This window comes from Mustela erminea, chromosome 13 (assembly GCF_009829155.1).
Source record: "Mustela erminea isolate mMusErm1 chromosome 13, mMusErm1.Pri, whole genome shotgun sequence".
Classification (NCBI taxonomy): domain Eukaryota; kingdom Metazoa; phylum Chordata; class Mammalia; order Carnivora; family Mustelidae; genus Mustela; species Mustela erminea.
In genome coordinates, this window is record NC_045626.1 from 46,981,215 (window position 1) to 47,008,969 (window position 27,755).

Here is a 27,755-nt window from a genome sequence, read left to right on the forward strand (position 1 = left end):
ACACAACCAAGATCTTTCACATACATGTTGTCCACTGTCGCTTTCCTGATACAACAACAACATCAAGTATTTGCAACTTCGCCTACATATCAAAAAGTATTTACCATCTGACCATTTGGGGGAAACGGTTTGCCAGCCACTAAGTGGGATTTCTAGTAAATGAGAGCAGTGGTTCTGAACAAGAGACATGTATCAGAATCATCTGGAAAACTTTTCAAAATATAAGCCTGGACTTCTTCCTGGAAAAGCTAGATTAGGATCTGGGGTGCTGCAGAGGAAGTCCTACTTCGTAAAAGCAAAGGATTCTAAAACACAGCCCTGTTTAAGAACCACTCTATTAGAGGGGCACCTGGGTGGCTCAGTGGGTTAAAGCCTCTGCCTTCGGCTCAGGTCATGATCCCAGGGTCCTGGGATCAAGCCCCGCATCGGGCTCTTTGCTCGGCGGGGAGCCTGCTTCCTCCTCTCTCTCTCTCTGCCTGTCTCTCTGCCTACTTGTGATCTCTGTCTGTTAAATAAATAAAACCTTAAAAAAAAAAAAAAAGAACCACTGTACTAGAAAAAGTGGAAACATGAAACACCAATGGACCTTAATGAATTAAACTTCTCAGAGGTTGAGGTGTTCCCACTATTACCCAGTGTTCTGCATCTTCCGACAGTTAAGATGTTTGAGCTTTTTTTTTTAAAGATGTATTTATGTAATTTGAGAGAGAGAGAGAGAGCATGAGTAGGAGGAGCAGAGGGAGAGAAAATCTCAAGGAGACTCCCCACTGAGCAGGCAGCCCGAGGTGGAGCTCGATCTCAGGACTCTGAGACCGTGACCTGAGCTGAAACCAAAAGTCAGATCTTCAACCAGCTGAGCCACCCAGGTGCCCCAAGATGTTTGGGCTTCTAATGTTCACCACTGGGAGTCAGGCCCCAAAGTGAGTGCTGTGATTTTTTTTGTTGTTGTTGTTTTTTTAAAGATTTATTTATTTATTTATTTATTTGACAGAGATCACAAGTAGGCAGAGAGGCAAGCGGGGGGCTGGGGGAGGGGGGGTTTGGGGGTGTGGAAGCAGGATCCCGGCTGAGCAGACAGCCCTATGAGGGGCTCGATCCCAGGACTCTGAGATCATGACCTGAGCTGAAGGCAGAAGCTTAACCCACTGAGCCACAGAGGCGCCCCAAAGTGGGTGTTTTTAAAATGCAATAATAAAAGACCAAATTGAAACAGTATCTGTGCATTCAAATTCCCAAACAGATCTCACTATGTTCCTTGAAACTTCTTTTCCTTGAGGCCGTGTTCTAAGGCTTCCCTTGTATTTTTGTAACAGATGTCAGACCATCCCTTCAAGTTCAATTAAATTTCTTTTCCCCAACGTCACCGCCAGTCTGCTTGGGGATAAAAAAGAATTGAGTAACAAAAGGATTACTGGAAACAGGCGGTAAATGGGAGTTCTAAAACATTCTTGCGGAAGAAAACCCAAAATGTGTGGTGTAATCAAGGCTTAAAGGCTGAGTTCCACTCTAGTCAATGAACAAACACTAAGGAAGCATTAGCAGACGGCCACTGTGGACAGGACCCCACCCGTAGCGGGTACTGCCGGAAGGAGAAGCATGGCTGCCCTCCTCCAGGGACCAAGTGTCTGGTGAAGGCTTTGATAATACTCGGTGTACGACACACGGCACCGTGGTTTGGTCCGAAGAGCTGGGGTGCATAGGGCACAAGCAGGAAAGAAATTCGGAAGGTATGCTGGATCACATTACCTGGCTTGAGGAGTGCCCTCTGGGGTGCCCCCCAATCCTAGGACATTTCCCAAGCCCATTCTCTCTCCTGCATCCTGGGATGACGCATACCTTCCATCTCCTCAAGCCGGCAGCTTCCTTCCCAACCTCACCGCCTGCCCTGACCTTGATTCTTCTTTCACAGAGAAAAAAAAGGAACAGCCAGGAGAGAGGGTCCCTCCATTCCCATCACCCCCGCCCACCTGTCCTCTCCCAGCCCCGCCTTGACTTGTCTTCTGCAGCCTTTCCCGCCTCAACAAATGGCACCTCTTCCTCCTGTTTGCTCAGAGTCTTGGAGTCACCCAGTGGCCTCTCTTCTTCTCATATCCCACTTCCAGGCCAGCCACCCCCTGGCAGGTCCTGTTGGTTCTAGCTTCCGATTATACCCACACTCTGTCCGCTTCTTGTCGCCTCCACCAGCACCTCCTGGGTCCAAGCCGCCATCATCTCTCCCTTATAGCTTATCACTATGGCTTTCCAGGGCATCTCCCTGCTTCCTCTTTTCTCCTCCTGCAACTGGTTTTCAACACAGTAGCCACAGAGCGCCTCATGCAATATCATTTCTCTGTGCAAACGGTCCGTGGCTCCTCTCTCATGGAGAGTAGAAGGGTAAGTCTTCGTAGGGGCTGACAGGGGCCTGCCATCTGGCCTCTGCTTTCACACTCTGGTCTCTTGTTTGTTCAGTGAACACCCCAGCATGCGTCCCAAGGACTTCACACTGGCTCTTTCCTGGCTCTGGCTGCTGCGTGTCCCCAGACACCTGCAGAGCTCACTCCTCACCCCCTCAGGTCCTTGCTTATCTCCTCAATGAGGTGCCCCCGATGACCCTATTGAAATCTGTAAACCTCACATTCCCTCCCTTCTCTCCGGGACTTAAATTCTACACAGCACTCATGGCCAAGGCCACCGGCAGCATACGCCCCAAGCTGCTGTATTATTGCAGAAATGGAAATCTGCAGCAGAAAAGGGCTCTCCAGAGACCATCTTCTTGTCTGGTCCCAAGTGCCCCCTCTCTGCCCACCCATACCCTGCACACACTAGGAGGAGGGGCACATGTGCTCACACACCCCTGGCACTAACCCCCCCCACACACACTGGTGAGAGGAGCATGAAATCATCAGAGAAGCAAGCTCAGTGGGTGAGGTGGGCATGGTCCAGATGGGGCACAATCATGGGTTGTGTGCATGTGGTGTGCCCAGATGCTGGAGCAAGGGGCCTTCCTGAGTGGGTGTGTACCGGTGTGAGCTATTGTGGGCTTACCTAGGACACTGCCCCCAGCTCCAGAATCAAACCTCAAGACCTAGAATATTCCTCGTATGCGTTAGTTTGTGTCTACAATGAGAAAGGCTATCCCCCTCCTTAAAAGTAGCCCCCTTGTACAGGACACAACCCTGCATATCATAATCGAACATATTAGAGATTTCATTTGTTTTGTTTGTATATTATTTTTGTTATATGAGTCCCTCCACTGGAATATAACCCGTAGGAGAGCAGATTTTTCCCTGTTCTGTTCACTGTCCCCAGCAGCCAGAACGGTGCTGGACACATAACAGGGGATCCTAAAACAGATGCACAATGATTGATGTGGTGGGCAGAGCACCCACACCCTCTTGGCATGCACCTCTCTTACCCAGGGGCTGCTCCCTGCACATCTCCACCACTCCCTGCCCAGGGGTACCCATCTGGTTGCAGGAGCTGCTCAGCCTCCCAGCACACCAAGTCCCAGAAGCAGCCCTCCATTGGTGGCAGTAACGGAGGTTATCCTGTCAGCTGGAATAATGCTGAGCGAGTTCTAGGCTGTCTCCTAGAGTTGTCTAGAGGGATGAAGTTCCAGGTTCTGTAGGAGGACCTAGCTTGCTAATGCATCTTCATAACAGCTCCCTTCACTCCCTGACTCATTCCCTTACTGATGTCTTCTGGGATCATCTCCAGAAACAATAGCGTGGACTCAAATTCTTTCTCAGGGTCTCTATATGTAGACCCAAACAAGGCAGTAGGCAACTGACTGCCACTGGAAGTTTCCAAGCAAGCAAGAGACATACAATTCAAGCTCTGTTTAGTCTCCTTAATCAGGGAGCATCCTGCAAAAGACAGACTGGCATAGAGAATGATGGGTGGTAAGGAACTGAGATGGGAGACATCTGCAGGGCACCTGCCAGGCTCCAGTAAGGACTACTTGAACCTGGGCAGAGTAGCGGGCATAGGAATAGAAAAAAAAAAAAATACAGAGTACAACACTTCCATTGAAGTTAAACCAAAAGAGAGAGCACTTGCCTTTTATATCTCCAGCTATGGGATCTTCAGGACTTGGAGTAGAAATGGGGAAGATGGGAATTCCTAGAAAAGTCGTTTTTTAAAAAAAATACAGAGAAAGATTAAGGAGACAGTCAAGTAAAATACTAAACTGCACAAACCAGAAAGAAGCCCTTCTAACTTCATGAAAAGTAGCGTGCGGAGCCTAATTTAGAGACAGGTAATACTGCTGTACTGAGTATGCAGCTGAAACCAGACTGGCCAGACATTCTGATTTGTATATTAAATGAACAGAAATGGATATTTCGTGCTCACAATAGCTATGCCTCCATCTAAGCAGGGATAAGCTAGTTTTCTTTAGCATCTTTATTGGTTTTTTAAATGTAAAATTGAGAACGGTTTTTTCTTTTAAATTTTTTTGAATTTTCCCCCCTAAAATTTGGTGTATGCCATAAAATTGTGGGGGGTTTCTTTTTGTCACTAAAAAGGCAAGTGCTGTTTCTGCTTAGCCTGTATCTAATAATTAGATTCTAAATGCAGTGTTACTGAATACTGCTGCTTTAAAAATTGGCTTCTTTCAATATAAAATGATCATATAATTCATCATCCAGACTAGGCTACTAGACGTGGAAAGTGGGAGCTAGTTTAATGATTCTCCTGGGACAGCAGGTGTGAGCCGGGACATAGAGCCACCCCATTCGTATATGTCCTTCTCCCCATGTCCCCACACCACACTATGCTTTCACTGCCCTGCAAAGCCGGGAATACAAGAACCAATGCGGCAAGCGGGGTGCGGAGGAGGGTCAAGACAGTGTTTCTCTGTCCTAACACAGAAGTGCAGTTTTCACCCTTCAGTGGAACAAAAAGAACCATGGCTCGCGTTACAATTTGCAGGGCTGATTTCATGATCTCCTGTTTCCTGTTCTGTGGTGTTTCTACCAGATAGATATTTTCTCTCTCCAAGATGCTGAGACATTCCCTTTGATCACGGCGGTGGGGGAGGTGGGAGATGGCGGTCACCTGGCTGGGGTTACCATGGGAAAGGGACAACACATCCTCCAGCCGGCCAGAACGCTGACACACCACTGTGTGTGTGCCCATGAACATCTGGAACCCTTGACACTTCTTCCAAGTTCTTTTGTGAAGAAAAACCACACCCATGGATCCTGTTGAGTTGAAATTGCCAGGATGGGACTTTTCTGACCGACTGGGATGGTAGTGTCTGTAATCACTGGGCATAAATAAAACTACAGAAAGTACTCCAATAAATGTGCTCTGAACTTTTGCAAACACTTTCACGTGAACACAACCTACATGCTCGCCCCACCCCGTGTCTGCGGTGCCTCCACCCTGCCCGCCGCGCCCCCAGCTGTGAACGCACCGGCTACGTGCCCGGAAGGGACGACCCTCCACCTGCCCCAGCTACTTACTCAGGCAGAAGGGGAAGCGATAGTATCCAACGGCACACTTCTCACAGTTGTCTCCTTGGAAATTCGGCTTGCAAGTGCAGCGGCCTGAGCCCGGCTCACAGTCATCCGCGTGTGCGGGGTTACAGCTGCAAGCTACAGGAAACGCTGGCTTTCAGAGGCTCAGCCGGCCAGTGGGCTCAGGAAGGCAGCTCTGTCCCCAGCACCTCGCCCGCAGTGTTTACTACGTCACTCTCGGCCCCAGGTTATTCTTGAAAGGGCACAGCCTGTTCTCCACTTTCTACCTGCTTAATCAGGTGCCTCAACCAAACCCCAGGAACCCTCAGAGATAAGCTTATTTAGAAGACACCTGTGCTGAGTTCTCAAGAATACAGTTTATTGGGGCGCCTGGGTGGCTCAGTGGGTTAAGCCGCTGCCTTCGGCTCAGGTCATGATCTCAGGGTCCTGGGATCGAGTCCCACATCGGGCTCTCTGCTCAGCAGGGAGCCTGCTTCCTCCTCTCTCTCTCTGCCTGCCTCTCTGCCTAATTGTGATCTGTCTCTGTCAAATAAATAAATAAAATTTAAAAAAAAAAAAAAAAAAAAAAAAAGAATACAGTTTATTACACTGAGTGCTGTGTGGCTGGTGCATCAGAGGCAAGGTCTGCACAGGCTCCAATCAGAGGGGCGGGGGAGGGGGTGTGCTGCAGCCCCTGGAAGGTCTGTGGAGCACAACCCCCCACCTCCACTGCCATAAGCCAACTGTGTCTATTGACACAGACATGTCATTAGACATTAGACATGACATTAGACATTGTCACAGACATGTCTATTGACACACCCACAATCCAAATGTTAGATTCCAGTGACACGACTTATTGAAGGCAGTTGTGCAACCAACACGACTATTAGGTCTGCATTCCAGACAGACATACTTGGGGTTCGAGAGGTATGAACTTGACTCCTCCCTTGGGAGTTTCACTTGACCTGGCAAGTCCTGACCATGGACAGAAAAAATACTGTCAGGACCCAGCTAAGCACATGCCCCGTAAGGAACTGGAACGTTGGAGGCGCTGTGGGCAGCAAGCATTCCCCCAGGGCTGGCTTCATCTGGTGTCCTTTGCTTAACTTGCTTAGGACAGATAGGTCCTGTGGATTCTTTATGCTCTGCCTGTAACATCCTTGTGAGACTGTGACTGCGAGACCACTTCAGTGATGAAGAAAGAACCTAGAACAGTGATGGGGAGCCGAGAATCACGGAGAACAGTGATTCCGGGGAAGGGATTCACAATGCATTTGCGATGTCCTGGTCTCCTTTGCTAAGGCCTATTCTTCATGGGTCCAAGAAAAGTGATGGACATACCTCACGTGATGATGTGGAAGAGGGAGGGCAAACGGGAACACTCTTTGAACAAACACAAATGCCCATCAGAGAGGCAAATCAGAATTCATACATTCTTTGGACTTGGATGCCCTCTGATGTTAATGACATGATGAGTGAATGGGGGGGGGGCGGTGGGCACAGCAGCCAACTAGAGGTCTGAACTGTTTTCCAATGGTGACAGCCAGAGAGCATAAAAGAGATGACACATGCAGGGCAGAGTCCATAGTCTGACCTACGACCTAAATTCCATGGGAAAACCCAGTGGCATTCTGCAGTATCATGGATACCATATGGCACAAAGTCGGCAGACAGATTGGACCTGTACCTGAAGCTACCACTTAACGGCTCTAGGAAGTACCCAATAAATCACAGCTGTTTTAGATATCATGACCACTATCAAATCCTTGTGAAACAATTACTATATTGTCTGGATGCTAATACAAAAACCTGAAATTATTGGAGATCATAGAAACATGTGAAAACAACAGAAAATGGAGGAACTATCATTTGTTAGAGGGCTGGTGTGTGACAAGCCCAAAGCTTGATGTCCTCCTAGGTTCTTCTGATGGCATATCATTCCATCTTACGGAATATGCAGGCACACCTCGTTTTACTGTGCTTTTTCCATACTGCTTCGCAGATATTATGTTTTTTTACAAACTGAAGGTTGGTGGCAGTCCTCCGTTGAGCCAGTCTATCAGCACACTTTTTCCAACAGCATCTGCTCACTTTGTGTCCCTGTCACATTTTGATAACTCTCACACTATTTCCACCTTCTCCATGATCATATTGGTTACGGTGATCTGTGGCCCGTGAGGACAGCTCGCTGAAAGCTCAGAGGGCGGCTAGCATTTTTTGGCCACAAAATATTTTTAATTACGGTACATACCTTTTTTTAGACATAATGCCATTTATTAGACAATGGCATCGTGTCAACATAACTTTGATACACACTGGGAAACTGAAACCTTCAGTTGACCCACTTTATTGCAAGAAATGCTTTATCACGGTGGTCTGGAATCAAATCACACTATCTTCACAGTGTGCCTGCATTATCATTCCCATCTGAATACAAGGAATCGGAAGCCCAGGGAGATTTGTAGCTGCGTGGCGTCACACAGCTGGAAGGAGCAGAATCAACAGTGTGAAGAAAGAGGGAAAAAAGGGAAAGACCAGCCCATCAGAGTTTAGCCCGACGGCCACTCCGAAACAGTACAGTAGAGACAGTCTAAGACACCCCAAGTCAAAATGAAACTTACGGATGCAGCCGTGGGGGGCGTCGACTGGAACACCATAAGGGCGGTAATAACCTTTAGCACAGTTTTCACAGTTTATACCAGCTGTGTTATGCTAGAAAGAAATGAAAGAAATTTAGAAAGAAGAGTACCAGAACAGGCCATACCTTGTGCTATTCATCTGGTGAAACCATTCTGTCATATATGATTATAATTTCAAAGTCAAAAATATAAGCGTTTATCTCGACTTTGTGTCTCCAAGATTTACCACAGGGCATTGGCTTACAGGTGACTCTGGATTTTTTTTTCCCCCACTGAAAGAGAAAATGAGGGTCAGTTCCATGAACTAGTCAGCTCGGGTTTTCCTCTCTACCACAGAATTTGCCCCAGGAAGCACCTGACATTTCAGTGAGAAAAAACTCAAGAGCACTATTCTTCCTAGTTTCAATCAGAAGGAGTGAGTCGATAACAAATCACCCTTAGGTTTAACCCAGGGAATAAAGGGCCATGTGTGTATTTTTATCTTCCCCGATTTTGGAAGAGATCACACACACAGATCTTCTTGTCATCCTGATTTTATCTGTGCTTTAGTCCTGAAACCGTTCCAGACACTTCTGTTATATGAAAGGAAATGTAGGTGAGAGTCTCATGCTCAGAGCTCATTTTAAAGTACAATACTAGGCGGGTTTTTATATTTCATGGTTAATTGTCACAAATCAAATTGCCCAACGTGCATCACCAGTTTCCAAGAACTGCACACCATGGATCTAACTCAAGTCTGCCTCTTGTGCTCCCTAACTTGGAAACAGTTAGAAGGACAGCGTTCTCTCATTAATGCAAAGGGAGGCAATAGGAAGTTAAAAACAAAGAGCAAACACTTTGATCCGAAAAGAGTCTGCGTAGAATCAGAGTGGAGAACAAAGACCCTTTTCTGAATCCTCTCCCCCATTTTAGATGGTTTTATTAATTACAGATTTTTATTTATTACCACTCCTTATCCTGTGGGCTAAAATCTGAATTCACTTTAGCGGTGAGGTCGAAAACCGCACTGGCCACTTCTCTGACTAAACATTCACAAGCGTAAACATTCGGGCAAATAAGAAACAGCTATGGTCCACCTCCCTTCCACCGAATGCCAATTAACCTCTCAATTCTTCCGCTTGCCACTGTGACTTACAATAGGACATCAGGTTGACCCAGGCTCCCAAATTTTCCCCATTTTTAAGTCACAAAGAACAGCAACCAATGATGGAATAATGCCTGTAGTCTACCTCCAAATCCTGGGTATTCTCTAGGACCCTCGCCTTCCCCTGAGGGCAACGACACACCACTTCACCCACCGATGCTATGGCCGTGGTTGGACCAAGGAGGACCTGAGGACAGTGGTTGTTCTATATTTCTATAATGGAGGTGCTGGAGAAGCAACTCACTGGGAGAAACAGGTGCCTGAATTTGCATTTGCCTGACGCTTCACACAAGCTGAGAAAACCTCAAGCCAAGGAGTGAGGTGGGTGCTGATGGAATCCACGCAGGAGATAAGCCTACCCCCACCCCCACCCCCACCTCTTTCTTCAGCACCACATAGAGAGGCTTTCTACAGAATGCTCACCTAGAAAGCCCAGGCTCTGAAAATGGACAATAATCTAATTCCTCCAAGCATAACTTTTCTAAAATGTTTTCCATTTTCAGGTAAACCCCATTCTCCCTTTTCCTCTCAATTCCTTGTCCACCATCTACAACACTGTTGCTGGCTTCCATTCCTGTGAAGCCCAAGCACATGGAGACTATTAGCCTACTCACTGGCCACACTGTCTGGGAAGCCCCCTACCTGATTTTCCTTCTGAAGCCAACAGGATCTGGCTTCTGTGACCTCTCTGACCTGTCTATCCCTGCTCACTGCCCTCCAGCCACACAGCCCCCTGCTCCCTTCCAGGGCTTTTGGCCTACCATCCCCTCTGCCTGGAATGCCCTCCCCTGGACAGACGCTTGACTCATTCTCTGGCTTCTTTCAGGTCTTTACTCCAATACCACATCCTAGGGAACTGGTCACCCTAATTTAAAACTTCACATACCCCAAACCAACACTTAAAATACTAAACCCAAGAAATAAAAATAAAATCAATAACATAAAAAAAGGGGCCAGGGGCACCTGGGTGGCTCAGTGGGTTAAAGCCTCTGCCTTCGGCTCAGGTCATGATCTCAGGGGCCTGGGATCGAGCCCCACATCCAGCTCTCAGCTCAGCGGAGAGCCTGCTTCCTCCTCTCTCTCTGCCTGCCTCCTGCCTACTTGTGATCTGTCCGTCAAATAAATAAATAAAATCTTTTAAAAAAAAAGAAAAGAAAAGAAAAGAAAAGAAACACGAATTATACTGTAAACCAAATTTAAACATCTACATGAATGTGTTTCTAGATTCTCTACTAGAGAGTGTTTTTGCTATCTTGGAAGATAAATTTCCCCCAGAACTCTTCATCTTTTTTCTATCCTCTCGTATTCTTTTATTGATAAGAACTTTAGAATCATTCTGTCAATCTTCATAATAAAAATCCTGTAGGAATTCTGGTAACAGTTGCACTGAATTTATAGGTTGGCTTTGAAGAAATGGCACATTTATATATTGAATCTGGAAATGCACGACGCCTCTCTGTATAGGTCTTCTTTTATATGCTCCAATAAGGTCTCATAGGTCTGAACGCAGCCCCACAGTTAATTCTTCTGTTGTTTCTTAGAATACTTCCAAAGCATTCCATCCATTGGAGCTATGCTCTCCTGCATGGATGTGTTTCTCTTTTGAATCTTTCTGGAATCTCCAGCAACTCCTGGTCTGATGCTGACACTTTTTCTTACTTTCCATGCTACCGTAGTTCCCAGGAGAGGCTATTTTGCTTGTTTACCATGGTTTCTGTCCTATTGTAGGGATTTGGCACAGGAGGGAATGTGGCCATGCATGCTCTAGTTCTTGATCTCATCTCTTAGCTTTATGGGGTGGATGTGTGTGGAGGAGACAAACAATTTAGAAACAGTTGCAACCAGCACATCAGGAACAACGGCTAGAGTAGGCTCAAGACTTAGAACATAAGTCATATCTTCACAGAAGAAGCTAAAGACTCCGATTTATTTAATGCAGAGAAAGTATTTTTCAAGCATCCTCTGAAACAATATGGTTAATCTTCAACTGGAATAAGAACATCAATATTTTCATCAAATGAAAGAAATCAAGGAGTCAACCCCCCAAATGTTGTGTTCCTTGCCTTCTTTTGTTGCTCTTTCTCCCCAATATTTCATTAAAAAAGAATTCAAATTTTACAGTGAATATCTCTACATGCCCTGGGTAGAGTTTATCACTGACATTTTATTTGTATCACATAATTATCCATATATTCATTCCTCTATCCACTAATCCATCTTATTTTTTGTGCATTTCAAAATACAATGCAGATCACAGTCACTGTCCTCTAAAACTTCAGCATGCATATAATTAACTAGAGTTCAATGTTTATTTAGTTTTCTTTTCTTTAGGTATAAAATTTATATAAAAGTATAAAACTCTTAATTGTGCATTCACTGAGTTGACAAATGAATACATCTGTGAAATCCAAGCCCGTATCTAGAGGTAGGACACTACCGTCACCTCAGAAAGTTCTCCATGACCCTTTCCACTTAATTGCTCCATCACCAACTCCCCAGAGTGAACCACAGTTCTGATTTTTCCCACTACTGATTAGTTTTCCCTGCTCCAGAATTTCATTTAAATGGCTGTCATACTATGTGTATTCTTTCCTGTAAGTCTCCTTTCACTTAGTATGATATTGTTAACATTCTTGCATTTTGGGGCGCCTGGGTGGCTCAGTTGGTTAAGCGTCTGCCTTTGGCTCAGGTCATGATCTCACAGTCCCGGGATCGAATCCTGCTTTGGGTTCCCTGCTCAGCAGGGAGTCTGCTTCTCTCTCTCTGCAGTTCCCCCTGCTTGTGCTGTCAAATAAATCAATAAAATCTTTTTAAAAAATCGTTGCAATTTGTTGCATGAATCGATAGTTTGTTGCTCACGATTACTCACTGGTATTCCATTGTATAATTATGCCTCATTGTGCATTCTGTTATTGGACACCTAGGCAATTTCCAGTTTGAGGCTATTGTGCATAAACCTGCCATAAATTTTTTGTAGATGTGTTTCCATTTCTAATGGATAAATGCCTAAGAGTGGAATTTGTGAGTCATGGGGTAGGTATATGGTTAATTTTCTTTTTTAAAAATTGCCGGACCTTTCCCCAGAGTGGTTGCACCATTTTTCATTCTGACCTACAATGCATGAGAGGTATGGCAGCTCCACCTCCTCACTGAAATTGATGGTGAGTCATCATAATTGTAATTTGCATTTCTCAGATCACTAATGATACTAAGCTCTTTGTTGTGCACATATTGGCCAGTCTTAAGTCTACTTCGTGAAGTGGCTATCCAAATATTAACCAAATCTAAAAATATTTTATTGGGCTACTTGTCTTTTTATTATTGAGCTGTGGGCATTCTTTACATATCCTGAATACCAACCCGTTTGTCAGATTTCTGTTTTATGAATATTTTCTCCATGTCTGTGGCTAGCCTATTTGTTTTCTTAATGGTGTCTTTTGTGAGCAGAAGTTTTCAATTTTGATGAAGTTGAATTTGTCAATTTTTCATGGTTATTGCTTTCTGTGACCTAAAAAATTTTTGCTCATGTTCTGAATCACAAAGATATTCCCCTCTATTTTTCTCTGAAGCAATGCAGTTTTTACTTTACTTTAGTCTGACCCATACTGATTTAGCTTTTAGGTAAGATTTGAGGTAGTGATCAAGTTTATTTTTTCCCATAGAAATATCCAGTTATTCCAGAGCCATTTGTTGAAAGGAATTTCTTTCCTACCCCTAGCCCCCTTCACTGGACTGCTTTGGTATCTTATAAAAAATCAAATAAATGTCCATATAAGTGTGGGTCTGTTTCTGTACTCCCTATTCTGTTACGCTGATCTATTTATCTATCCTTATGTTGATATCACACTGTTGTGATAACTATAACTTATACTTAGTCATAAAGTAAAATAACACAGGGGCACCTGGGTGCCTCCGTCAGTTAAGTCTCTAATTCTTGATTTCCACTCAGGTCATGATCTCAGGGTCATGAGATCAAGCCCCACATCAGGCTCTGCACTCAGCAACAAGTCTGCTCCCAATTCTCTCTCTCCTTCTCCTTCTGCTCCTCCCCCTGCACACGCACGTGCTCTCTCTCTCTCTTAAATAAAAAAATAAATTAAATCTTTATAAAAAGTAGGATAATGAAGTCCTCTCACTTTATTCTGCTTCTTCAAATGGCTTTGTATATTCTAGGTCATTTATGTAACCATAAGTTTAAATATAAACTTTAGAATCTGCATGGCAATTTCTACCGAAAAAACCTGCATTTGAGCTTTAGATCAATTTGGGGAGAATTGATATCTTATAATATTGGGAATATGTTATAACTTTCCATTTATTTTTTTCTAAATTTTTCTCAGCAGTGCTTTAGTATAGAGGTTTTGCATGCCTTTTGTTAAATATATTCCTAAGCTTTTTTGCTTTTGACATGATTTTAAATTGAGTTTGTATGGGGCACCTGGGTGGCTCAGTGGGTTAAAGCCTTTGCCTTCAGCTCAGGTCATGATCCCAGGGTCCTGATCCCAGGTCCTGGGATTGAGCCCTGCATTGGGCTCTCTGCTCAACAGGGAGCCTGCTTCCCTCACTCTCTCTGCCTGTCTTTCTGCCTACTTGTGATCTCTGTCTGTCAAATAACAAAATCTTTAAAAATAAATAAATTGAGTTTGTATTTCATTTTCCTATTGATTGCTGCTAGAATGTAAAAATCAAGTTAATTTTTATATATCATCCTGTATTCCACAACCTTACTAAATTCACTTATTAGTTCTAGTAGTTGTTATGTACACTGCCTAAGATTTTTTACATAAATAGTATGTCATCTGCAAATACAGGCAGTTCTACTCTTTCTTCCCAATAGTAATGCTTTTTATTTCTTTTTGATTAAGATATGCAATGTTCAGGACCTCCAGGGCACTTTTTGGTAGAATTAGTGAAAAGCAAGCATCCTTGCCTTATTTCTAATCTTCAGAAGGAAACAGTTCAATATTTTACCTCTAATATTTTGTTCGTTGCATGTTTTCCACAAATGCCATTTATAGATTGCAGTTTCACTTCTATTTCGGGTTTGCTAAGAGCTTTTATTGTAAAATGGGTATGGTTTTGTCTAGTGGTATTTCACATGACCCTTCTCTTTTATTCTGCTACTATGATGATCAAGCAGACTGATTTTTCAATTTATTAAGTTTTTATTTTAATTCCAGTATAGTTAACATACAGTGTAATATTAGTTTCAAGTGTACATACAGTGATTCAGCACTTCCATACATCACCCAGTGCTCATCACAATGCGTGGTCTCCTTAATCTCTGTCCCCTATTGTACCCACCTTCCCACTCACATCACATCTGGTAACTATGAGTTTGTTCTCTACAGTTAAGAGTCTGTTTCTTGATTTTTCCTCTCTCTTTCTCTTTTAAATTCATTTGTTTTGTTTCTTAGATTCCACGAGTGAGATCATATGGTATTTGTCTTTCTCTGACTGACTACTTCGTTTAGCACTATACTCTCTAGCTCCATCCATATCATTGCAAACAGCAAGAGTTCATTCTTTTTTATGGCTGAATAATATTCCACTGTTTGTACATATCACTTCTTCTTTATCCATTTCTCTATTGATGAACACTTGGACTGCTTCCATATCTCAGCTATTTTATTTATTTATTTATTTTTTAAAAGATTTTATTTATTTATGTGACAGACAGGGATTACAAGTAAGCAGAGAGGCAAGCAGAGAGAGAGAGGAAGGGAAGCAGGCTCCCCGCTGAGCAGAGAGCCCCATGCGAGGCTTGATCCCAGGACCCTGAGATCATGACCTGAGCCAAAAGCAGAGGCTTTAACTCACTGAGCCACCCGGGTGCCCCCATATCTCAGCTATTTTAAATGTTGCTATAAATGTCAGGGTCATGTATCCCTTTGAATTAATGTTTTTGTATTGGCGGGGATAAAAACCCAGTAGCGAAATTACTGGATTGTGGGTTAGGTCCATTTTTAACTTTTCGAGGAACCTTCATACTGTCTTCCACAGTGGCTACACAAGTTGGCATTCCCACCAACAGTGTAAGAGAATTTTTTTTTCCACATCCTCACCAATACTTGTTTCTTGTGTTGTTGATTTTAACCAGTCTGACAGGTGTGAGGGGATATCTCATTAGGTTTTGATTTGCATTTCCTGAGGATGAGTGATGTTGAGCATCTTTTCATGTGTGTATGGCCATCTGTAGGTCTTCTTTGGAAAATGTCTGTTCATGTCTTCTGCCCATTTTTCTTTTTTTTTTTTTTAAGATTTTATTTATTTATTTGAGAAAGAGAGAATAAGCAGGAAGGAGGGGCAGAAGGAGAGCAAGAAAAGCAGACTCCCTGCTGAGTGGGGAGCCTGATGCAAGGATTGATCCCAGGACCATGAGATCATGAGCTGAGCTCAAGGCAGATGCTTAACCAACTGAGCCACCCAGGTATCCCTTGCATTTTTCAATTATATTATTTGCTTTTTGGTTGCTGAGTTGTATGAATTTTTTATATATTTTACATATAAACCCTTTATCAGATATGTCACTTACAAATACTTTCTCCCATTCTGTAGGCTCCCTTTCAGTTTTGTTGACTGTTTCCTTTGTTGTGCAAAAGCTTTTTATTTACATGTAGATTGAATACTTTATTTTTGCCTTTATTTTCCTTTCAGGAGACATATCTATAAAAATGTTGTTACTGAGGGCACCTGGGTGGCTCAGGGGGTTGAGCATCTGACCCTTGATTTCAACTCAGGTCATGAACTCATTGTCATGAGATCAAGCCCTACATCAGGCTCTATGACGGGCATGAAGCCTGCTTAAGATTCTCCCTCTCCCTCTGCCCTCCCGCTGCTCGTGCTCCTTCTCTCTCTTTCTCTCTCTCTCTCATTCTCTCTCTCTCTCTCACACACACACACACACACACACACACACACACATGCACACATGTTGCTACAATCAATGTTAAAGAAATTAATACCTGCGCTCTCTCTTAGAGCTTTTATTGGTTTCAGGTCTCACATTTAGGTTTTTAATTCATTTTGAGTTTATTTTTGTGTATGGTGTTAAAAAGTGTCTAGTTTCATTCTTTTGCATGTAGCTGTCCAGTTTTCCTAACATCATTTGTTATAGACAAATTCTGTGGTGTTGGTTGTTATTTCTCCTCTTTCATTTGTGATTCTGTTTATGTGAGTCCTTTTTCTTTTTTTTTCTTTTTCTTTTCCCTTTTTTTTATGAGTCTGGCTAGAAATATTAGAATGAATGTGTGTGTGTGTGTGTGTGTGCGTGTGTGTGTATACAAGTCAAAATTTATTTTTTTTTTTTCAAAAGAACCAGTTCCTGGTTTCATTGATCTGTTATATTTGTTTTGTTAGTTTTAGTTTCTATATCATTTATTTATTCTCCAATCTTTATTATTTCATTCCTTCTTCTAGTTTTGAGTTTTGTTGTTCTTTTTCTAGCTCTGTTAAGTGTAAGTCTTAGTTGTTTAATTGGCCTTTTTTTTGCTTCTTGATGTAGGCCCTCATCTTAGAACAGCTTTTGCTGCATCCCAAAGACTTTGTAACTTTGTCTTTTCATTTTTATTTGTTTCTACGTAATTTTTTATTTATTCTTTGATTTCTTGGTTGACCCATTCATTGTTTAGTAGTGTATTATTTAATCTCTGTGTATTTGTGTTCTTTCCAGATTTTTTCTTGTGGTTGATTTCTAGTTTCATAGCATTGTGGTGAGAAAAGATACATGACATGACCTCAAGCTTTTTTAATTTGTTGAGACTTGTTTTACAGCCTACCATGTGATCTATCTAGATAATGTTCCATGTGCACTCAAAAAGATTGTGTATTCTGCTGCTTTACAATGGAATGTTCTGAATATATCCATTAAATCAATTTGGTCCAGTGTCATTCCTTGTTGGTTTTCTGTCTGGATGATATATCCATTGATGTAAGTAGGGCAGAAAAGTCTCTTACTATTATTGAATTATTATCAATTGGTTCCTTAATGTTTGTTATTATCTGTTTTATGTATTTGAGTGCTTCATGTTGGGTGCATAAATATTTATAATTAGTATATCACCTTACTGGATTGTCCCTTTATTATTATATAGTGTCCTTCTTTGTCTCATTATAGTCTATTTTGTCTGATGTAAGTATTGTCTCCCAGGGTTTCTTTTGATATTCATTTGCATGGTAGACAGATGTTTCTCTATTCCCTCATTTTCAATCTGCAGGTGTCTTTTGATTTGAAATGAGTCTCATATAGGCAGCACATAAGTGGGTTTTGCTTCTTTATCCACTCTGTCACCTTATGTGTTCTGATTGGAGCATTAGTCCATTTACATTGAAAGTAATTATTGATAGTTTTATATTTATTGCCATTTTGTTACTTTTCTTGTGTCATTTCTACAGTTTTTCTCTGATCCTTTTTTCCTTGCTCTCTTTCATGGTTTGCTGACTTTCTTTGGTGACATACTTGAATTCCTTTCTCTTTATTCTTTACATATTTATTACTGGTTTTTAATTTTTCATTACCATTAGGTTTATATATAACATCCTCTGCATATAGTAGTTTACATGTAGCCAATGGTCCTTAAGTTTGAACCCATTCTTTCCTCCTCTACCCTTCTCCACATTTCAGCTTTATGGAATCATATTTTACATACTTTTATTTTGTGAATCCCTTGACTGATTTTTACAAATATATTTATTTTTCTTACTCTCATTTATGGTCTTTCCTTTCTACTCAAAGAGCCTTCTTTAATATTTCTTGTAAGTTATGAACTCCTTTAGTTTTTGTTTGTCTGAGAAACTCTCTCTCCTATTCTGAATGATAGCCTTGCAAGCTGCAGATTTTTCTCTTCTAGCACTTCGAATATATCATGCCACTTTCCTCTGGCCTGCAAGGTTTCTGCTGAAAAATCCACTTCAAGCCTTATGGAATGTGTCATATGTAACTCTCTTCTTTTCTCTTGCTGCTTTTAAAATTCTTTCTTTATAACTATTTTTTTCCCATTTTAATTACCATGTGTCTTGGTGTGGACCTCCTTAGATTGATTTTATTGGCGGATCTCTATGCTTCTTGGATCTGGATATCTGTTTCCTTCCCCAGATTTGGGATTTTTTTCAGTTATTGTTTTTCAGATAAATTTTCTGCCCTCTTTTCTGTCTTGTCTTCTGGGATCCCTACAATGCAAATGTTATTATGCTTGATGGAGTCAGTGAGTTCCCTAGGTCTATCCTCACTTTGCATAATTCTCATTTCTCTCACTTGCTCAACTTGACTAATTTCCATTACTCTGTCTCCCAGACCATTAATTCATTCCTCTGCTTCCTCAAGTCTGCTATTTGTTCCATCTAGTGTATTTTTAATCTCATTTATTGTGTTCTTCATCCCTGATTGGTTCTTTTTAATTTCTTTCATCTCTTTGTTAAAGGTCTCACTGATGTCCTCTACTCTTTTCTCAAGTCCTATGAGCATCTTTATGATCATTGCTTTGAATTCTCTATCCACCATATTACTTATATCCATTTTGCTTAGGTCTCTTCCTGTATATTTGTCCTATTCTTTCATTTAGGACATATTCCTCTGTCCCTTCATTTCATCGAACTCTGTCTATTTCTGTGTATTAGGAAAGTCAGCTACTTCTCTTACACTTGAAAGTAATGGCCTTATGAAGAAGAGGTTCTGTACTGCCCTGCAGTGCAGTGTCCCCCTTTCACCTAAACCTGGCACTTTAGGGGTATCTCCTATGTGTGATGCATGTGCCCTGTTTTTGTGGCTGCATTGCTTTTCCTTCAGCCCAGGCATCTGCAATAAGGCTCTCTCTGCTGTTCTGGGCAGTGTTTGGTCCTGGTGGTGTTATTGGGCCAGTCTGGGACCACCCTGAGCTAGTTGAGTAAGACCAGGAATTTGCCAGAGATGCAATAGCACCAAGTCCCTGTGTTGCCCCGTGAGAAGCTTCCACTCGTAGGCAGGGCCTGCAGTCACAGCAGGCCATTGCTGGGGCTCCATCTGACTCATGTGTGTAGTTATCTTTCCCTCTCTCCAGGGTAAGAGTTACTTTGGAGTGGTGTTGGCCATCATAGATGCTGCTTGCCTACTGCCAAGCCTATATCCTATAGGGGCTCTGGCCAAAAGTGTATTGGAGGGGGCAGAGCCCCCAAAGCACAGTGTGGGAGCAGTGCTAGCAAGCCTTGCATGCCATGAGAGGGGCCCTGCGGCATCAGGACTAAAGCAGCCCATCTGGCTCCATGGAAGCCCAGTGTAGGGTAGGGCTACAGTGACAGTAAGCTTTGTGCTCCCCTGTCCTCTGTAGGAGGAGCCCTGCAGCACTGGATTGAGGCACCATCCAAAGGCGTGGATCCTTGGAAGCATAGTACAGGGTGAGTGTGGCAACCAGGTGATGGGGCCAAAAAGCCTTTCATCCCCAGCTGGTGCAAGAGGGGCCCTACCATGCCAGACCGAGATGGGCTGTCTAGAGTGGTGGACTGATGGAAACACAGCAGGGGGCAGGGGGGCAGGGTGGGGGCAGCAGTGCTAGCAAGTTAGGTAGCCAGTCCCTCGGGGGCTTATGTGTTTACACTGGGGGCCAAGGGAGAAAAATGGCGCCTGCCAATTTCTTTGTTCATGAAGGAGTTCCCCAGTGAATTCTGTCAGCCTCCTGGACAGGCTCTGAGATGAGTAAACCACTCTCCCTCCCATATGCCCTAAACTCCTCTCAGACTGCTGTTTCTATGCTGCATCTCCACAGACTGTTGTGTTCTTTAAGGGCAAGGATTCAGTTTCCTCTTGCCCTTGGCACTCCCGGAACAGAACCTACTGATTTTTTTTTTTTTTTGGTAATTCCAGGCTTTAGGTCCTGCTGATTGTAAGAACTCACAAAATCCAATCCCTCTGGTTTTCAAAGCTAAATGTTAGAGGGGATTCAGGTGTCCTTACCACACAACCCCCCCCAACAACTGACAGTCCTGTGAGTCCATTTACCTCCCTGTATCTGCCCTTCCTACTCTTTCCAGTGCGACCTCGTCTCTACACTTAGTTGTGGAGTTTATTCTGCCAGTCTTCAGTTTGCTTTCTGAGTTACTTACACTGTTGTGAGTCTTCTCTGGCTATATCCATGCTCTGAGGTGAGGCTAGGGTCCTCCTACTCCACCATTTTCCTCAGCCTGCTGATTGATTTTCAAATGTTCAATCAACCTTGCTTTCCTGGGATAAACCTTACTCATCTTAATATACTATCCTTATGCTATATTGCTGAAGGTCAGAATTTCCATGGGATATCATTTCTCTATAACCTGAAGAACTTCCTTTGCTATTTCTGGTAGTGCAAATATTTTGGGTAACACATTCTCTCAGTTTGATTTTATCAGAAACATTTGTCCTTTTGCTTTCCTTGTCAAAGACTATTTTTGCTAAATATAGAAATCTTGGTTAATAGTCCATTCTTTTTTTTTATTTAGCACATTTAAGGTATTCTCCACTGTCTTGTGGCCTCCACAGTTTCTAATAAGTTCACAGTCATAGTTATGTGTTGTTTTTCTCTACTTTCAAGATTTTCACTCTTTCTTTGACCCTGCTAGATAGACCCTGCTAGGCCCAGGAGTGGTTTTCCTTGTATTTATCTGGCTTGGGAGTCACTAAGTTTCTTGAATCCTAATCTACTGAAAAATTTGACAAATTTCTTGCCATTGTTGCTACCAACACCCCCACTGCTTCTGCTTCTGCTTCTCTGGCTCCTCCTCCTTTTTCCTCCTCCTCCTCCTTTTTTGCCACATTCTCTCTCCTCTCTTCTGGGAACCCAATTACATGTCTGTTAGGTCTTCTGCTATTGTCCCACAAGTTTGCAAGTTTCTGATAAAATTTTTTTTAATCTTTTTCTTTCTTTTCTTAAGACTGGATAATTTCTATTTAAATTCAATTTAAACATGCCTACTAATCACCTGAGGGTCTTAAAGATATATCTTCAAATTTACTGAATCTTTCTTCTATTACTTCCGTTCTGATATTAGCCCCATCCATAATCTAACATAATGTATTTTGTACTAGAATTTTTAATAAGTCTTTTATAATTTCTAGTTTTCTCCTTAAATTTCTTACATTTTCATTTATTGTGAACATATTTTTACTTATATTCTCAAGCAAAGTTATGATATCCTTAACTGCTTATTTCAACACCTAGGTAATTTCAGGATTGCCTCTATTGATTATCTTTTTTCTTGATAATGGGTCACAATTTTTAGTTCTTCAAGTGTCAAAAAATTTTGGCTTATATCCTGGACATAATAAATATTATGTTATAGAGACATAATAAGTATTATGTTCTGTAATATTCTTCTAAAGAATATTGGATTTGTTTAGTTCTATGACATAATTAACTTGACTTTACCCAAACTGAAAACTGTAACTCTGTGCTAATTTAAATTTCATATAAATTATTTTACCTCTGCCAATCTGTGAGTCGATGGCTCAGGGGTCAGCAAGAAACTTGGGAAGATTTTATACACAGAATTAGGGATTTTTTTCTCTTTTGATTTCTTTTTTCTTGGACTCCCTAGTCACTCTCCAAAAGTTGCTGTTGTTCCATCCAAGGTCTAAACTCTTGTACTTCATGGCAGAAAGACCCTAGATTTTCTAGAGGAATTTTAGTTATATCATGAGGCACCAATTTTGGTCTGTCCTCTGGCTAAAAGTCAAAAACACATGTAGCTCACCCTACACTGATCCTTTATGCCAAGCAGCAGCTTTCCTCCAGAACCTTCCTGTCCATATGTACTCCCCAGTGCCTGCAGATCATTGGTTGGGAGAAAGGGGACTTCCGGGTTTTTTGTTTTGTATTTTGTCTATAGTCTATAGTTATTATTTGTGGAAAGTTTGGATCCAGTTGGAGGTCCTAAGCCATAACAGAGGCAGAATTCTCTACTTATTCATGGATTATGAATATAATATAACAGTTAATTATGCAGAGATATACACTTAAAATGGCTACAATGGTAGATTTTATGTTATGTATATTTCACCACAATAAAAAAATTTAAGTTAATTAAACAAGGCATTTTATGTTGGGAAAAAAAATGCAATGAACCTAAACAGATTTCAATAATTTCCTAAGCAAAAAATTTTAAAAAATGCTTTCACAGAGCCACTATGCAAAAAAGGACTATGTTGATGCTTTTCAGGAACAGCAAGGTATAAAACAGAGTGTCTCTGAGAGAAGGAAGAGGAGGAACAAGATATTTTAAAGACACATTGAAGTGGCTTACTCCTTCATCTGGAGAAAGGATTTTACCTACACATTCCAGCCCAGTGCTTCTGCAATTTAAACATACCTACGAATCACCTGAGGGTCTTAAAGAGTACAGTCTTAAGATCCTGGGATCTTTCATTTGTGCATGAAATCTGTCATTTGTAAGGAACTTATGACTTATATTTTACTTGTAGTTTAATTACTTGCATTGACAAATGATACAAAATGGAGTGGAAGAAGGTGGAAGATGGTGGGTCTCTAAGAATTTGAAGCTATTCCATATAAATGGGCATCTCCTGAAAAGAGCTTTTTAATGGTGCTTCCATATAAATGAGCATCTCTTGAAAAGAGCACCTTTTTAATGGTAACATTAACAAAATATCACTCTGAGAGCACACAACACAGAGTAAATATGGACCAAAGTCATAAGCATTACATCTTCCTCTATCATACATTCTTCCTCTATCATACATTCCTCTTGACTAATTTCTAGTGAACCTAACTGTTCTACAGAAGGGATGAAAAATCAGTGTTTCTTACTAAATGTCAATGGTAGACTTCACTAATTGATCATGATGTACCTCCTCATGGAGTCTGGATTCAGAATCTGTCTGAAAACAGGATTTAGGATCAGCACCAAAGTTGACACTTATTTGCCCTACTATCTTAGACCCTTTTACTACAAGATAAATAGCTTCCTGGGTGTCAGTGAGGGACTCTCCTCCCTATTTAGGCAAAGACCTAAATGAAGAATCTAATCAACAGAATCTAGACAAAGATGTCTCAGTCCATTTTTATACCCAGCTAACAAGGACTTTTGTGTACAAAAGTAGAGAAATATTTACAGAAATACTCTCAATTGCATATCACTTTATTAACACCTCCCTGGGAGCTTGGCTTCATTAATGAATGCTCCTTTCCATACAGTGACATATTCACTTTGACCTAAATAGTGACTCACCTGACAATTAATGCAGACCCCTCCACCTGCATAGATGCCGTGGATATTCAAGCTGGCCTGCTGCCTCTCAACATCTGGGTCATAGTAACAGTCAAGGGCATGACCATGGCAGTTGCATGCTGAAAAAGGCATTCTAAGTTAATATTCCATCATTACTGTAAGATATTTTGCAAATTCCCCCAGAGAGTATTACCATTCATTGTGCCACTTTATTAAGTGTATTGTGGAACACCATATTTTCAATGGAAAATTTTAGGGATTTTTACACAAAGATTCATCTATAATAATATGTGATTAACAACTTCTTTCATCTGATAATAAATGGGAGAGGCTTCTCTTTAAATATATATATATAATTACAACATATATGTGTGTGTGTGTATTTCTTTTCTTTTTAACAACAAATTAAGATATACCAAAATCCCCATTAGACTTCATGCACAATGAGAATATTACTTCTACTGTTATTACTATTATTAACAAGAATAATTGAGCTCTTGGTACACTGTGAAAAGTGTTTTCTGTGCATTATCTCATTGAATCCATGCAACAAGTCTCTAATGTAGGTACTATTATTCCCCAGAGCCCAAATGGGGGGAGACTGAGGCTTTGAGAGGTTAAAGCATGTCTCTAGTAAGAAAGGCAGAATCCTGACTTATATTTGACTCCAAAACCAATTCTCTCAGCTAACACTCCAAGTTTTGTTTTTGTTTTTTTATCTCAGCTCTATTTATAATAGCAATAAACTGGAAATAATCAGGGGCCTGGGTGGCTCAGTTGGTTGGGCTCAGGCATGATCCCAGAGCCCTAGGATGGAGTCCCACATTGGGCTCCCTGCTCAGCGGGGAATCTGCTCCTCCCTCTGACCCTCCCTGCCATGCTTTCTCTCTCTCAGATAAATAAATAAAATCTTTTTAAAAACCTGGAAATAGGGCACCTGGGTGGCTCAGTGGGTTGGGCTGCTGCCTTCCACTCGGGTCGTGATCTCAGGGTCCTGGGATCGAGTCCCGCATCGGGCTCTCTGCTCAGCGGGGAGCCTGCTTCCTTCTCTCTCTCTCTGCCTGCCTCTCTGCCTACTTGTGATCTCTCTCTGTCAAATAAATAAATAAAATCTTAAAAAACAATAAAATAAAAAATTAAAACCTGGAAATAATCCCAATGTCTGATACTAGGGAAATGGTAAGCAAACAACAGCATCTTTGCTTGACTGTCAGTTCTATGAAGACCGAGGAGCTTGTGTCTTGTTTGCAGTAGAACCCAGTCCCCAGCACATAGGGAATACTCAGCAAACACTTGCTGGATACCCTTGATTCCACAGAATGACTACATCATGCCATCAAAAAGGATGCTAAAGGGGTTTTAATAAAATGGGAAAATATCTAAAATATCAAGTGAAAAAGAACAGGATATAAAATTGTATAAATAATTGCATAAGTAATTATATAAATAATCTAATATATATTAAATAATAATATTAGAGTATACAAGAAGAAAACACTAAAATGCCTAACAAAATATTAGTAGTTCTCTTTGGATAACAAAATTACTGGTGGTTCTACTTTTTCTAAAGATTTTTTTTTTTTTACATATTTTATTTATTTGACAGACAGAGATCACAAGTAGCCAGAGAGGCAGGCAGAGGCAGAGAGAGAGGAGGAAGCAGGCTCCCTGATGAGCAGAGAGCCCCATGTGAGGCTCAATTCCAGGACCCTGGGATCATGACCTGAGCCGAAGGCAGAGGTTTTAACCCACTGAGCCACCCAGGCGCCGCTCTACTTTTCAAAAATAATGTCCAAGTTATCTACAAACAATGTATAATAATGAAAAATTTGAAAATAAAATTTAAAAGCCATCTAAGATTTTCATCATTACCAAGATGAAAAAGATCTAACATGAGTAAAATTCTTATTCTCTTTTAGAGAGAACATATATTCATTGCATTCCATGCAGATCAAAATTTCCAGGTCTTTCTAGTAATTAGTATGTTTTATAATAAAATTCCCAGATAAATCTATTAGGCAAGAAGAGTGAGTTAGAATTTCAAGTTGCTCTTTTTGTAACAGGCTGAGCACCTGCCTATTTTCATTTCTCCAGTGTGGTGTCATGATTTTAAAAAATTCAAGGCATTTATATTAACTACATTGGTTATTTCTCAAGAAACACATTCATTTTTGAATTGTGCTAATTCAAACGGAATTGAGAAAGCACTTAACAAATGGATCTTAATGGGTCTGATTACCATATGCTGGGTTTTTTTTTTTTTTTTTTTTTTGTCATTTGTAATCACTTTGACAAGTGCAAAAAGCTCAACACTAATGAAAGGTAATTTTTAAAATTTTCCTATGTGCTGGAGTTAAACATGTCATTCACTGAAAATTTCCACTAACCTGGAAAACTAACCAAATTGCTAATGTTGGAGTTTGTGTGATAACACTCATTCAATCAAAATAGCCTAAACGGGTACTCAAAAGCACTAGAAGAAATAATTCCTGATTATTACCTTTCCTTCTTTCTGGTCCCATTCTACTGGGGGAGAGATGGGGAAGTCCCTGAGAAAGAACCTCTTAGCTATGACTATAAAGTGAGAACAACCAACCAGTCAACACCCCTAGACCTAGAGATATACTTGACCATTCAGCTCGGGCAACATCAACACCTTGAGACAGTGTCAGAATCTAAGCGCCCTTGGAACTCCTCAGTAAAAATCCTTTTGAGTGTTTGCTAGTCACAGAAATCCTATCAGTCTTATCTCTGAGTTACAAAAACCATTTGGTCAACAAGTGTTAAATAGAGATTCCTTCTTACGTCACCTAGTTCAACAAATGTGCATCCAAATAATATTTTGGTTGTTTAAAGAAAGTAAATCCCTCTCCAAATGATTTGGAAAAAATAGGCTGCAGTCTCCAAAGCCAATAACTAAAACAAAAGTATTTTCAGCAACTGGAGTAAATATGTGGCTTCCTAAGATCAGTTTACAAGGGAATCTTCAGTTAGATCTCTTAGGGCTTGTTTGTTTAAAAATAACAGTCTTCTTACTTTATATTACACCATAATTAAAAGCGGCCTCTCACCTTTGTTCCTTCTTTCTCGGGTCCCCTCTACCCTACAGCCACCTCAATCCCCCTGCAGTCCCCGCCCACCTGCCACATCAATGCTTCCAGCTCTCTCTTCAGACACTGATCTCAAAACCTTCTCCGCGCCTCCCTCCTCACAAGAGTTAGGATTCTGATCCAGTATCACCTCGTAATAAATGGTAAGGGTTTACAATTTAATAGTGGCTACATGATATTTTAGACTACTAAAAAGAGAGAGGCCAGCATTAAGTGAATGCTTAATACATATTAGTGATCATTACTGCTGTTATTTTTGTTCTTCTATTTGTAGCTGAAATTTAGAATGGGGCCTTTTACCTCCAGGCTGTGAGTTTTTCTTTACAATAGACAGACCTGAGTCCCTAACAGGGCACCACCCCCTCCCTCCCGGTCAGGGAGAATGGAGGGGAAGCGTGGGCGGGGCCTCGGTCGCAGGCGCTCCTCCCCCAGCGCTCACCTTCGCACTCATTGCTCTGCTCCCACGTGGCGGGTCGCCAGCGCCTCTGGTTGTACCCGGCACAACAGCGGTCACACGTCTTCCCACAGGTATGGTGCTGGCACTCACACTGAAACCTGGGCATGTGGCCAAGCACATCTCAGTTATTCAAAAGTTTTGATTAAGATCATTTGTTCCTGGGTGAGACGCTGACAGTCAAAGGCACCATTCATGGAGCAATTATGAGAACAAAGCACTTTGCATACATTATTAGTCCAAGTCTCCCTCTCATCCTGCTTAGTGTCTCTATTGTGTAGATGCTGACATTGAGATTCCAAGACACAAAAACATCTGCCAAAGGTCAGCTGATGGTAAGTGGAGAACCAGACTTCAAGCCTAAGTTTGTCTTGACTCCAGAGTTCCAGATCTTTCTTCTCTACCACCTTCCATAACAGGAAAATGAACACGGGAGCAAGCAAGTGCTGAGTTTACTGGGAAATGCTGGGTATCACGTCTTCATGAAGATCTGGAGCAGTCCTGTGAGGAATGTCTGCTCAGGTCTCTTGCTCTCAGCCTGGGGTCATGCACAGAGATTCACCAAACCCAAGAGCCAGTTCCTAACAAGATCTCAGAGGACCCTGCTCCAGGACGCTGACCCGGCTCCAACAAACAGCTCCTTGCAAGGCCAAAAACAGATTACTCAGCTAGGCGTAGAGGGAACAATACAAAAATCTACCTGCAATTATACAACTGCACTAAAACCATTCCAGGTTAAAATGAAATTGTTGCCATGGCACTGGGTTAGAAACC

At 41.7% G+C, this 27,755-nt stretch overlaps 1 protein-coding gene across 6 annotated transcripts in view; it reads right to left on the minus strand.

Annotated features, from left to right (window-relative positions):
* LAMA3 (laminin subunit alpha 3) overlaps nucleotides 1–27,755 on the minus strand; it is a 264,586-nt gene that overhangs the window by 160,607 nt on the left and 76,224 nt on the right. For all 6 annotated transcript variants that reach the window (XR_004278281.1, XM_032311338.1, XM_032311337.1 and 3 more), the window contains 5 exons: nucleotides 26,967–27,082; nucleotides 23,418–23,536; nucleotides 8,066–8,156; nucleotides 5,448–5,579; nucleotides 4,039–4,101 (listed from right to left, as the gene is read on the minus strand). Coding sequence is in view for 5 of the 6 variants with exons in the window: in XM_032311338.1 (XP_032167229.1) it covers nucleotides 4,039–4,101; nucleotides 5,448–5,579; nucleotides 8,066–8,156; nucleotides 23,418–23,536; nucleotides 26,967–27,082 (521 nt within the window). In the remaining variant the exon portion in view is untranslated. The remainder of the gene's footprint in view (nucleotides 1–4,038; nucleotides 4,102–5,447; nucleotides 5,580–8,065; nucleotides 8,157–23,417; nucleotides 23,537–26,966; nucleotides 27,083–27,755) is intronic.